At 40.0% G+C, this 13540-nt stretch overlaps 1 protein-coding gene across 2 annotated transcripts in view; it reads left to right on the top strand.

Annotated features, from left to right (window-relative positions):
* Positions 1 to 13540, top strand: part of CD2AP (CD2 associated protein) — a 90787-nt gene that overhangs the window by 26226 nt on the left and 51021 nt on the right. For both annotated transcript variants that reach the window (XM_062638452.1, XM_062638453.1), the window contains exon 2: positions 950 to 1110. In XM_062638452.1, coding sequence (XP_062494436.1) covers positions 950 to 1110 — 161 coding nt within the window. The remainder of the gene's footprint in view (positions 1 to 949; positions 1111 to 13540) is intronic.

Here is a 13540-nt window from a genome sequence, read left to right as displayed (position 1 = left end):
TTTGCATGCTTGTTGTGATGTGCAGAGCAGAGGGAGGTTTCAGTGAGCACAGTGTTATGCTTGGTAGTGCCTGGCTATCCTAACTGGATTTTAGTGAGGGAAGATAATTTGATTGCTGCAGGTCAGTAGAAGTTTCTGGCATAAACAGAATTTCTTGATGAACAAACAAGCCTTTATTGCCAAACAAGACTTGAGCTGTCAGTAAGCAACTCTCATGGATTTTGTGCAACAGATGGACAAGTATGTAAATATAATGCTATGTTCCTCTGGGTAAACTTTCTTATATCAAAATCCAAGTTTTCTTGCTTATTCTTTTTTCATTCAAAACCAGATAAATCTGAAGGAGAGTGCCTTTTATATGTCTGTGCAATTTAACTTGTATGATACTGTCAATCGGATGCCTTCGGGCTATGTTACATTTCTTGGTTCAATCAGGCAAAACTATTCTGTGCTCAGCAACCAGTTTTTTGCAGATATAGTAGCAGTTGCAAGTATGAGAATTAAAAAAACGTTGCATGTACGTACCATATGTGCACAGTTTGAACCTTTCTCCTTCCTTGGCCCCAGATATGCATTGAGTAACAAATGATTGCCCTGTGGGCAGTGATTCATAATTGGTAAATCTTAGGCTGGGATTTAGTCGGCAGGGATAAAAAAGAACACTGCCAGCAATCCCTTCCACCACACATGTCCGAAATCCTACCCACCACTATCAACATATGACCCTCTCTCATATTCTTAAATTTACTTTATTTGAACAGGCTACTGTCCAGTTTTCTTCCTCTCCAAAATTGCGTGGAACACCACAATTCCCAAATGAGTGGTGCTGCAATGGAAGCACTTGTTCTTAGCATTTGTTGCTAGGTCTGCCTTTCTGTACATGCATGACTTTCAGGTTGCATTTCCAGGTCTGAATTGCATTCATTGTGGGCTTTTTTTTTTTTTTTAGTGGACTATATTGTGGAATATGACTATGATGCAGTGCATGATGATGAGTTAACAATCCGAGTTGGGGAAATCATCAGGAATGTGAAAAAGCTGGAAGAAGAAGGATGGTTAGAAGGGGAGCTAAATGGCAAAAGGGGCATGTTCCCTGACAATTTTGTGAAGGTGAGTTTTCTGTATTGACTTGTTTTTACTGTGATTGTACAGCAGGCTAGTTACTACTGAAACTATGTTGAAATGCCTAGCACACACATCAGTTTATTTGTAACAAGATGATTTTTTTTTTAAACTGGATGACCTTTTAAATTATTACCTTTTTTTAGTACATTTTTTCATACTAAAGAAACCAAAAACATACAGCTGTTTTTGTCTAAGCTTGCTGTTCTCATTCACTTCAGCATTTCTTTTGGTCTGTACCCTTGCACTATATGTTCTATCTCCCACTAGCTGCAGTACACTAACAGTTCTCTGTAGCCATAGTTACCTGCTTTAGTGAGATGAACTGATTAAGAAACCAAAACCACAAAAAACCTCCAAGCCTACCCTTGCAGGAGACAGGAAGCAATGAGAGAGTTGGGAAAGTGGGGTCACAGACCACTCGTCTCAGCTATAATGAAAAACTACATCCTCGAGCTACAGTTCTGTGGGTACTTCACCCTGGATTAACCTGCTTTGTTTGAAGGAGCAATTCTGCCCTACCCTGGACTCCCCATTGCTGGCACTGCCTATTTGTGACCATGCAAAGGGACAGGGCAGGGAATGTACCCAGCTGAAAGGTAACTATGGAATCAGGTTGGCTTTCAGTTTGTTTGGTTTCTTGGCTGGGCTCCCCATTTGTCAGCAGCAAGTATCTGAAACAGGAAGGGTGAAGTAAGTGTTCTGCTGGGTTGTAGCACTGTTGTGTCTTTGGGTTAGTCATCATCTTACTGAAGACGAGCCTCTTTTGTGGGAGCTCTGTCTCACCAGGTGCTATGTGACAAACTCTGCCAATTTTCTGCTGCGAGATATTGCTTCTTGAACCTTTTATTTAACTTTTTATATTTATTCTTTGTGTCCTAATTTTAGTTGAAATTCTTGTTTGTATTGTTCAAGTTTTTTTCTGTTTTCTCTGCAGATTTTCTAAATGTAATATTGAATATGCACCTATTTATTAGTTACTTAAAATGAAGCCTGCAAAGCAGCTAGGTGTGTTATTCTGCTCTGAAATCTGCTGAGCTGCAGATATTTTCTCATCTAAACTATGCAAGTGTTATGGAGAAGTTAGGTTTTACTTCTTTATGCTTTCTAACCTTTTTTAGAAGCTTCCAAGGATTCCTTAGTGTAGCGTCCATAAAATCAAAGAGAATTTAGATATTTCAGTTTTTTAAAGTTAAACTAATTCTTTGCAAAATAGAATTATCTGATGGATCTGTGATCTTTTTGTATTGTTAAACCTAAGAAAAAGTCTGTCCAGTGCTATAAACACTTCTTTACAAGGGATACATTAAATTTGACAGTTTTTCTGTTCATCCGCCTGAAAAAGCAAATTTGTCGTTTTTTATTTAGTGCAGAGAAGTTTAAGTATCTACTTTTTAAAACTGACTGGAATAATCTAGTTGTTCTCACAGTCTGTTACCAAGGAGAATTTTTATGAATGCCTTTCACTTGTCTAATTTTTTTTATGTTGCTCATAGTTTAGTTCAAAATCCATTTTGGGTTTGAGTCCTGTATAAATAGTAATTTTACCTTAAGTGGTGTTTCAGTGATTACTGTGTTGATGATATATTTAATTAGCACTCAAATGCCATATGGGAATAATGCATCCAGCATGGCTCTTCCCTGGTTCTTGTGTCATTAAGATCATTTGCTTGGTACTGAACAACTAAGAAGGGTCAGTTGTGGCTTGCTTCCATGTTAAATACTAAACTTGTTGGGTGTTTTCTTGCCCTCTTGCAGCTGTGGCTTTTAGATTATTTCCATCCTGAAAAGTCTTCATGCATCTCAGCTCCAGGTATTTTTAACTACACAGCTGTTCAGTGTGTGTATGGCATGCTAGGATATCCTGAATTATGGGGGGCAGTTAGTTTTCTAGGTGGCATAGGGATTTGGAAAAGTGGAAAGGAAATTGTGCAGAATAAAAAAAACCTCTTTTGTTTCATGACAGCAGGGGATAACTTGCCTTCTTGGTGTAGAGTTGAGTGCAATTATGACGCTGGTTTTGGGAACTTTTAGGATGGTGTGCATAGACTGGAAGGCTGTCATGCAGTGATGATAGGATTTAAAAGCATTAATTGTTACAGAAGTTAAAGTTGTGGTTTTCTTCATGGCCAATCTGATTATAGTTTCTTCTTAAAAGTTAATTTACTGGTAGTGATAGTTTGAGAGAATATTTCTGGGAAGTGGGTTTTTTCTGCCTCCCCCCTCAAATGAGCTCACTTTGTGGTGCTCTAGGTTATTGAATGGCTGAGATCTATGAAACATCACTATGACCAGACTGGTGCTAATACCAGGCCTCAACAACTGAACTCAAATGCTTCAGCTTGGCCAGATGCAGTGTTAACACCTGCAGGTTGTGAGTGAACTTCAGGAAGAACGTGAAAATAAGCTGAACAAGGTTGTACTTTGGCCTTGTGAACGAGGAAAGTTCCTTGGGAACTGGATTTACTCATTTGCTGCCTTACCCAGTAGCTCAGCATGACCAGGTGGTGGTGGCCACCACCACTGAGCTTTGTGTGAGAAGGAATGTCTTGCCAGTCAAAGAAGGAACAGCTCCTGCAAGGGCTTGCAGGGTTAAGAGTAGAGAAGTGTAGCAAATTCATTGGGAGGGGTAATGACAGGAAGGATGTGGAAGAAGGACAGATATTGCTAATTTCTCATGACGCACAGGACAGGGAAAGCAGACTAATGATCTGAAAGGCGCAGTGAGGTGGAAAAATCTGGAACAACACTAGGCTGTGAGGACTGAGGGAAACTTGAGTGCATGGGGTAGATATCTTGGGTCAAGTCAGTAGAAATGTGTCTGGAAAGAGCAAATTGCTCTGGACAGAACTGAAAGTTGCCTCAAGGTTTGAATATTTGGATGCAAATCTCTGAGAATGCACTTGAATATTTATTCCTTACTAAAAGAATCTTCTTATTCTCTTGTTATGAGCATAATTTCATGCATTAAATGGAGATCTGGCCTGAATTCATAATATGGATAAATTTGGGGTTTTTGTGGTATATATATGCTGGTTTGTTAAGAATTGAAGTGAGGCCAGAGTATAATCTCTCCTTGCAGAGTTTGGATGGGAAATTATAATCTATGCTGATCTGGAAGAGATTAGCATTTGAAGCTGAAAGCACATGGGTTATTCACTAGATCTGCCTGGCTTCTTCATGTACAAAATATTTAAAAGCATAATGAATATATGACAGATTAAATAAGGTGAAGATGGACATGTTTTCAAGTGACAGATGTTTTTAGAGAAGATAAATGAGTTCTTTAAAAGAAGGCTTTGATTTTTCATCAGACAGCTGCAGGAGAATTGGGGGGTGTGAGTGGAGGGAGAGGTGCTAAGTCCAGCTAGTTTGGTTTTCACTCATTTTGTTAGTTTCTCTTCATCCTGTCTGAGGGGATGAATAGAGCTTGTTGCCTTTGTGGTAAGATGCAGGCTATCCTTGGCTGTCAGGCAGCTGTTTCTTGCCTTTTTGAAGCTCAACAGGAGGATTATCACTTCATGCTGCCTGGGTGTGTTGAGTGCCCCAGATTCAAACTCTACCTCTGTTTCCTCTTTCTGGGTCTGCTAATACATAGGATTTACTGACATTTTGCACTACTTTTCATACTTTGACTTTTGCATGCTTTGACAAATGTGTCTTTTCTGTTTGAACAGGTGCTGTCAACTTCATTTGGAATTGTTAGTCATGCAGGAAATACCTTTTGATTATGTCTGTCTCTTTTTCAAGTCTTCCAAATGATGCAAAATAGTTTGCAATATTTAGGGTTTATGGTTTGTGTAGTAATAGCAATTGGGTCTTTGCTGTTAAAAGTGCAGCAAAGGAAGCCGACACTATTTTCAAATGAGTTAATTTGTTGTGTGGGCAAGTAGGGCAGCTAAGCACTCACGACTTTGGAATACTCAAATGCAGAAGTGAATGCATGGAAGTTTCCTCTGGATGCTGCTGTGATGCTTGGCACCTTATAACATCTGCTGGTAAGATTTTGGTTGGGGTTTTTTTTGGCTTCTACCCAAACATTTTGCCCATTGACAGTGAGAACCTGAAGAAGGCTCAGAGCTTGGTAGTGCCTGGTTCCTAGTGCCAACCAGGACCAAGGATTTTCTGCAAGCTCATCACTTGTTGGCTTAACCAGCATCCTGAGATTGTCTTGGTGCTGACTTCCAATTGCACTGTTTTGCATTAGAAGAAAGAGAACAGGTGGACTCAATTCAGGGGAACCCCATAAAACCCCCAAAACATCCTCAGATACTAGAGTGATAATGCCTTGGGTGGAGAACAGGAATATTGTAAAGGTTGGGAGAGAAGTTGGGGTGGGATGTCCAAAGCAGTTCTGAAACCAGAGCTCAGGGGTGGTGGTGAAGCTTGTGGTGACTGTGTAGTTGCAAACAAGTAAGTAACAAAACGAAGTACAGGCAATTACACTGCCTACTTGTGAAGCTGATTTCCTTGAATTTGCTTTTCAGCAGCAGGCCTTTTAAAGATTTTTCTGCCTGTAACGCAGTGTTGGATTTAGGGTGCATAAATATCCAACTCTATTAACCAAACCTGATTGGAAGTTTCCACTTTGAACTATGTGCATATGTGCTTTTAGTGGGGTTGAAATATTTGAATTAGCATTCTTGTTTCTGACACTATTATCACCATTTTTTTCCCGCTTCCTGTATGGGCAATTTAAAGTCAACAACTTGATAAATTCCTGAAAAGAATTAGCTGTGGAAACCTAGCAAACTTGTATTGTTTTCTTTGAGTGGTTTTTCCTTCCTAGAATTCATCACAGCATGGAATGTGCATGCACACATTCATCTCCATTATATGCTAGAGTAGCACAATAATGCTGTTAGGTTGAATGTGTGAGCTTTTTGGAGATGTGAAGGTGTGTGGGATAAGGAAGGCGTTTTAAGCTGTTTTTTTTTTTTTCTTCTATTTTCTGGATTGTTTATGTATTTGAGTAGCTCTGCTCACTTTCCAGCCACCTCTTGTGTTAATCGGCTGGAAGTGACGATTTGGTGTTCGTTCTTCTGTTCATTTCTGAAGTTTGCGTCCATACATAGGTGAGAATGTTATCAATAGAGTTCCTTGTTTAATTTTATTCATTGCTATATTAGTTTTGTAACTAGCTAGACTGTGAGTAATACAGCTTTTCACGGTAGTAAAACCAGTTCTGTCATGGCAGTAACTTGAAGGAGGGAGGAGCAGGGGGTAGATTAATTAGTAGCTTTCATCAGTTAAGGTAGAAAAGTTTGCTGGTGGGCTTTGGGGGCACTCTGGTGAGCAAACTGGATGCTTCAACAAGCATGTCTGGGATCTGCATCTCTTCAGCTGCCTGATCAGACAAGGATGTGTCTGTTCTAGAGCTGGTTCAGAGAAAAGTTTTTGCCTATGCAGGTGCTTGCAGCTGCTCCCACTTAGCTCAGCACTGAGCCTTGGTCCTCCTCAGGTTAGCATGTGAACTTTGCTCGCTGTGACATTTTTCTTCCTCCCCCAGAATAAAAAAGCTCTGCAACACTGGGTGTGTTTGAGCAAATATGTCCCTGGAAGCGGTAAGCTTGCTTTATTTTTCCATACGTTCTTAACAGCAAATATCATAAGCAGACTTTGTGTTTCAGGGTAATGAACGTGAGCAGCAATGCAAATGTGAAAGTTGTAGCTGCAGTATAAGTTTTAGATTTAATTTAATATACTATGTGAATCCTTAGCCTTAAAGTTGGTTGTATAATAAAATTACTTGAGTTCAGTTTAGCTTATCTACCCTTCTGTAGTGTACAGAGACCCTTGAGAACTACAGAACACCATGGTGCTTGCATGAAGTTCTTTTATAAAGGGTGATTTTATTTTAAGGGGTACTTTATTGTTCAACTTCCTGGTCTCTGTGTTTGTCTGTGTGAACAAAACAAAACCCAATCCCCTTTTCCTTCCCTTAAAAGCCTTCCTACACCAGGACTAGGTATTAGCACTGCCGACCTACCTTCTTAAGGCTGTGTCTTTGCTGCCTCCTTCCTACATTCTTGCTGGTGGGATGCTGTTAAGCACTGAGCATGCTGTGAGCTGGAGAGAGCAGCTTTGGCTGAGAACTCCTTCTAGAATAGCGCCTTCCGTAATTCCTTTTCAAAAATAGAAATTGACCTCACCCAGAACTTAAAACAGGAATCATGGTGTTGGGAGGGATTGTGGGTGGGACACTGTCCCTCTCTTCTGGGTTGTTCTGAATGTTACTATAGCATGTAATTGTGCCTAAGCTTTTAAATAACATATATAAGATAAGCCATACATAAGCTTGAAGTAATTGGGATGTCTATAACACGGAATAAAACGCACATCTGTGTCCAGAACTTTGGGGTTTGTTCCTCCACTAGGTGTCCTGTCTGATTTTTTTGCATACAGGTGAAGTTTGGAGAAAATTAGATAGGCATTTGTTTATCAGTTACTGTCAGGCAAATGATAGTTTATACAGCTTTTTCCATTGCTTTATTGTTGTTCTGAGGAAAGTTTAGTCACAGTGGCTTGCATAGAGTGGTGAGATTGAGGAGCTTGAAAGTATTGTTGGCTTCCTAGGGAGAGGTAGGCAGCCCTGCTGGTAAAAAGGTAACGCTTCAGAGCTGGCAGTTCTTGTTTTTCAGAAACAAAGATAACATGTGAGATTGAAAGCCATATTAAGCAATTTCGGTTTCAGTGCTGCATATATGAGAGAAATGATGGGTGTAAGGTGGCTCTTTTTCCTGGCAAGGAATGAAGTTGAGTGTTCAGGCTGGTGCTTTAAGACCTGTTGCTGACAGGGTGGTGCAAATAATTGTTTCTTCTGGCTTTTGGAGAAAATAGTGCCATTGCAGAGTGTGTTATCAGGGGGTGCCATGTGGGTTTGCCTCAGCTGCTTCTGCTAAATCCCATCCATTGATACGTGCCTGGGATTTGCAAGAATGGTGACAATGATTCCTGTGCTTGTGGGCAAGAGACAGATCTCTACTAACCAGCTATTTTGTCCTGAATAAACAAGGAAACAGCTTTTTTCCAATCGGAATATCAGGATAAATGGCTTGGGTGAGCCTTCCTTATATGGAGGCAACCATTCTGTCTAAAATTAATACTAAAATAACCCCAGAAATCTAGCTGAAAACATTGTCAGATATACTCAAAGCACTGAGTCATATATAAGTAAGCCATATATAAGTCATATATACAGTAAAGTCATATATAAGAGGTTTTGGTGGGATAAATGGCCCAGCATGGATGATTCTTTTTCCTGTGACTTTTGCAATTAAATTGAGTTGACTGCTTGGATCAGTTGGGCCCTGACCCTGTGAGTTCCATAAACTGACTATTTGGGATGAAGAGAGGGAAAACAAAGTCTTGAGGTTGGTTTGAGTTTGCAGATGGTCTGAGACTTTGCTCTGTACAGCTGCTACTACTGACACAGCTCATGGACACCTGTGTCCCAGGTTGTCTTTTTGTGTCATGTCTATGATGGGATGGTATAGCATTGGTATTTTATTGCCTTATTGTGTTGATTTCGGATGTGTGAATTATTGCATATTCCAAAGCAGTGTAGGTATGGTGATTAGGAAGATATGACATGAGAAAGTGATGTGGTTATGTGAATTCTTTATCTTGATGGAGTATTAGATCTGAAATGTCAAAGATTCTTGCCTTAAGTTAACTATTTCAGTGAAGAAAACGTGGCCCGTGCCTTGTTCCACATGAGCTCATTTTAAAAAATTACCTGTCAAGAAGGTTTCAGTTTGCATTTGAAAACTGCTGTTTCACTGTAAAAGTCTGTAGCATTGTGAAGTTTTCCATGGTTGAATGTGAAGACAGAACAAAGAAAACACTGGTGGTGCTTTTAATATTTAGAATTTTAAAATATATTTGGAAATAGGGAGTCTATAAATACTGTGCTTCTAAGAGCATGTGAGAAATGGAAATAGCTCCTTCATTTTGCCTCAGTGGCAGTACTGGTATGGAAGGGAACTTGAAGTAGTGTTCTGAAGGATGGAGGATAAAATGTAATTAATGACTTATGTGAATCCTGCTTAATATGCTAATAACTCTCTGATTTTACTTATTCATGTTCCTTGATTGTACATGTGCCTTTGGCTTTTCTAAATGGTGTATCAGTTTGGGATGTTACTCTGCTGTAGCTGCACAGTCTGGATACCAGTAGTGCTGCTTGGTTTGGGTGTAAGGGTTTGTTGCACAAGCTAGTTGGGAAGAAGCAACAGGTATGTACAAGTAGTTATTCGTTTAACCACATGAAACATCTGCTCTTTTGCCCTTCCTTATTTAGTTTTTACATTTGATTTGTGTTTAGTTTTATAACTTCCTCTCTGAGCATGGGAGAAAGGTAAACATTGCCTACCTGAAAGCTTGCAAACAGGGTGTGTTCCATCAGATGGCATTTGCAACCATCATTGGGTAAACTACACAAAGCATTGCAAGTGTCTCAATCAGTGACAATTGACTGGGCATGTGCAGAAAACTTACTTTTAAGTTTGGACCTTCATTGTATACAGAACTCTAAGATACAGCCATAAATATGTATTCTGGAATTAGCAGATAACCGAACTTTTCGGTATTATTCCTCATTTATCTGGGGACTGTAAGATGTAACGTTTGTTACATACTGGAGGCTCTGGGCATGCATCCTAGTGCTGTATTTTTAGTACTTAGACATGTCTAATAAATCAACATGTGTGTACACCCAGCACAGTTAATATTAAATCTGTTCTTTTGCTTTTTTTTTTATGAGGCTGAATGAAGTAATCTACTTGTGAACATGAAAGTTACTGTGTGAGGCTAGCTCTACTGTCCTGTAATCCCAGAACATTTGCACTACTTGAGAATTCTGTTTTCTTATTGTTTGGATGGGTCATTGTTTTGGAGGGGGGAAGTTAGCTCCCCTCTACTGTTGTGTTTTCAGTACTGAATTTATTTTTGAATGTTTTTTTTCTTGGGCTCTATTTCATATTATGAGCTTATCTCAAAGTTAGATGTGGTAAATGTTTTCAAGGCTTAACAACCTTTTGGATATTTCTCTTCCTAAAAGCATTATTCTGGGGAATGTGTGTGAGTTCATTTGTATTTGGTGTAATAAGCTTTCAGACTGTTAAAAACTGATGATGATGGGCAGTTGCCCTGTCACCTGTCTACTTACAAAACAGGAACAGGAAGCAAGAATGCATTTGCAGTTTAAAATGTTAATTAACATGTGAATCTTTGATAAAACTTCAACTTTAAAACACTTTTGATCTCCACTGAGATGTTAATATTTATATTTTTAGCCCTTATTCAACAAATCTCTTAAGCATTTAATTCTGTATTTTGGGCAAGAGTTATGGTGAGACACAGATGTGGTAATATTTTAACTTGCTTTAAGCTTTGTGAAGAGGTGGCCGCAAGTGCTGGAGATTTTACAGGGAATAGAAAGAGATGGATGCCCTGGAAAAGAGATGCAGGATGCTGTACTTGGCTTTCTTCTCCCCTGCAGGAACCCAAGATGATGGTGAGAAGGAGCAAGGGATGGTCTGAATTAAAAGTTGGACCCATAGTGGTTAATGGATGACACATTTCTCTGGACCAGCAGTAGACACTTAACTGGGAGAAGAAGAAATGTGTCTTCCTGCCTTCCCTTGTAGGCGAAGCTTGATGAAACACCACGTGCTGGGGAATCTGGATCTATGTCTTGGCCTCTGCCATGTGAGATTTTTGGTTTCATTGCTCTAAAGCACTATTTTTGTGCCAGTGGTTGGCAGGACATTAACTGCTAGTCTATAAAACAATTACAAGAAATCTAATTAAATTTTCATAGGTGTAAGCAATTAGAATAGAAAAGAAATGTACTGAACATTTCAAGATGGTTTTTATCTGGCTGTGAATGTGGTAACACCATCAAATACTTAGGTATTATTTTTAGAAGTATTTAAAGAGACTTTTTTTCTTAATTAAAGGGTTGGGAAACACTGATGTAAAAATCTGTCCTTCCTTTAGTTACTCTTGTTGATTTAGGATGCTTTGCTCCACTGTTGGTAGGCCTGGTGATCTAACTGCTGTGCTTTTATGCATCTGGGGTTAGGTCCATGTTAAAAGCAGGTGAAAAGAGTCTTTTTAACCTTGGCAAAAGCTGCTTAGGATGCTAAAACACTACACGTTTCTAGGTCTCTTGTATTTTGCCAATGTTAACAGACTGCAGATCAGAATCTTTGACACTTATTTGGCAGAAGCTTTAGAGGTACCCATTTCTCCACAATAAAAAAGTTATTTTGTTTACATGTATATGTAGAATAAAATATATGCATGTATAACAACATATATACACACACACGCACACATATATACCTGTAACAAGATCTGAAATTCCAAGCCTGCTTCTACATTCCTCCTATGTTCTTTATTTAGGAAAGTCCAGTTTTTTGCTTGTTCTTCACCTTCAAATAATACATTTATTCAGTGGCTCAGGGTTTAGTCTGTAAGTCTGAAATGACTCCAACTCCTTTTTTTTTTTTTTTTTAATGTTTCCCAGGTCTCCTACTTATTCCACATTATTTATGCATTATGGGAAAGAAGTCATACCTTGCCTGACTAATGATGCCTTTCTTTCTAACAGGGAGGCAGTATGATTGGTCACCACATCACTTCTTTTGCTGGACTTTGCAGCATCACATTTGTGGTTGGACTTGGTCTTAAAGGTCTTCTCCAACCCAAATGATTCTATATTTAGCATAGATCATAATATATGTAAAGATACTGGTAACTTATTAAACTTATGCTGAATTTGTTTAACAAGAAACCAATGACATGATGTGGGTGTGATTTAATAGAAAGAAATGCTGGAGTTCTATCTGCAAAGTGGACAAGTGTGAGCCTGGCTTGAGTCAGTTCTTCTGCAGCTAGATATATTTTATTCTTGGGGGGAAAAGTTAGAAATTATGACTTGAATCTGCATCAGGCATGAATACTAATAATTCCATGTTCTGAGAATATTTGTCCAAACATTTATGAAATTGTGCTGTGCAGAGAGTTCACAGATGTCTTCTGGCACTCTTTGATAGTGGTGAAGTTTATCCATGAGGACTCTGCATCCTTGCTTTATGTACTCTTATATTTGAAGCATGCAAAAATTTAAATATAAATGGATAGCTCTATGTAAAACTCTTATAAGAAACATTTAGGGGGATTCCCGAAGCCATGCTCAACCGATAAAATCCATCCAACCTGATGAAATCCATCCACAGGTCCTGAAGGAGCTGGCAAATGAAGTTGCTAAGCCGCTGGCCATCATATTTGAAAAATCATGGCAGTCAGGTGAAGTTCCCAAAGACTGGAAAAGGAAATATAACCCCCATTTTCAAGAAGGGGAAAACGGATGACCCAGGGAATTACAGACCAGTCAGTCTCACCTCTGTGCCTGGCAAAATCTTGGAGCAGATTCTCCTGGATGGCATTCTAAGGTACATGAAAAACAACAAGGTGCTTGGTGACAGCCAGCGTGGCTTCACTAAGGGGAAATCCTGCCTGACCAATTTGGTGGTCTTCTATGATGGGGCTACAGAACTGATGGACAGGGGTAGAGCAGTTGATGTCATCTACCTGGACTTGTGTAAAGCGTTTGACACTGTCCCACACGACATCCTTGTCTCTAAATTGGAGAGACATCAATTTGATGGATGGACCGCTCGGTGGATAAAGAACTGTCTGGATGGCCATACGCAAAGAGTTGTGGTCAATGGCTCAATGTCTGGCTAGAGACCAGTAACGAGTGGTGTCCCTCAGGGATCAGTGTTGGGACCGGTCTTGTTCAACATCTTTGTCGCTGACATGGACAGTGGGATTGAGTGAGTTCTCAGCAAGTTTGCTGATGACACCAAGCTGTGTGGTTCAGTTGATACCCTGGAGGGAAGGAATGCCACCCAGAGTTACCTTGACACACTTGTGAGGTGGGCTGATGCCAACCTTATGAAGTTTAACCATGACAAGTGCAAGGTCCTACACCTTGGTCGGGGCAATCCCAGGCACAGCTACAGGTTGGGCAGAGAAGAGATTCAGAGCAGCCCTGTGGAGAAGGACTTGGGGGTGTTGGTCGATGAGAAAATGAACATGAGCCGGCTTCAGTGTGCGCTCGCAGCCCAGAAAGCCAACCGTATCCTGGGCCGCATCAAAAGGAGCGTGACCAGCAGGTCGAAGGAGGTGATCCTGCCCCTCTACTCTGCTCTTGTGAGACCTCACCTGGAGTATTGTGTGCAGTTCTGGTGTCCTCAACATAAAAAGGACATGGAACTGTTGGAACAAGTCCAGAGAAGGGCCATGAGGATTATCAGGGGACTAGAGCACCTCCTGTATGAAGACAGGCTGAGGAAGTTGGGGCTGTTCAGCCTGGAGAAGAGAAGGCTGCATGGAGACCTCCTAG

Source organism: Pezoporus occidentalis, unplaced genomic scaffold (assembly GCF_034315485.1).
Source record: "Pezoporus occidentalis ecotype Australia unplaced genomic scaffold, CSIRO_AGI_Poc_V1 ctg57, whole genome shotgun sequence".
Classification (NCBI taxonomy): Eukaryota; Metazoa; Chordata; class Aves; order Psittaciformes; family Psittacidae; genus Pezoporus; species Pezoporus occidentalis.
This window is presented reverse-complemented; position numbering and strand designations above follow the sequence as displayed.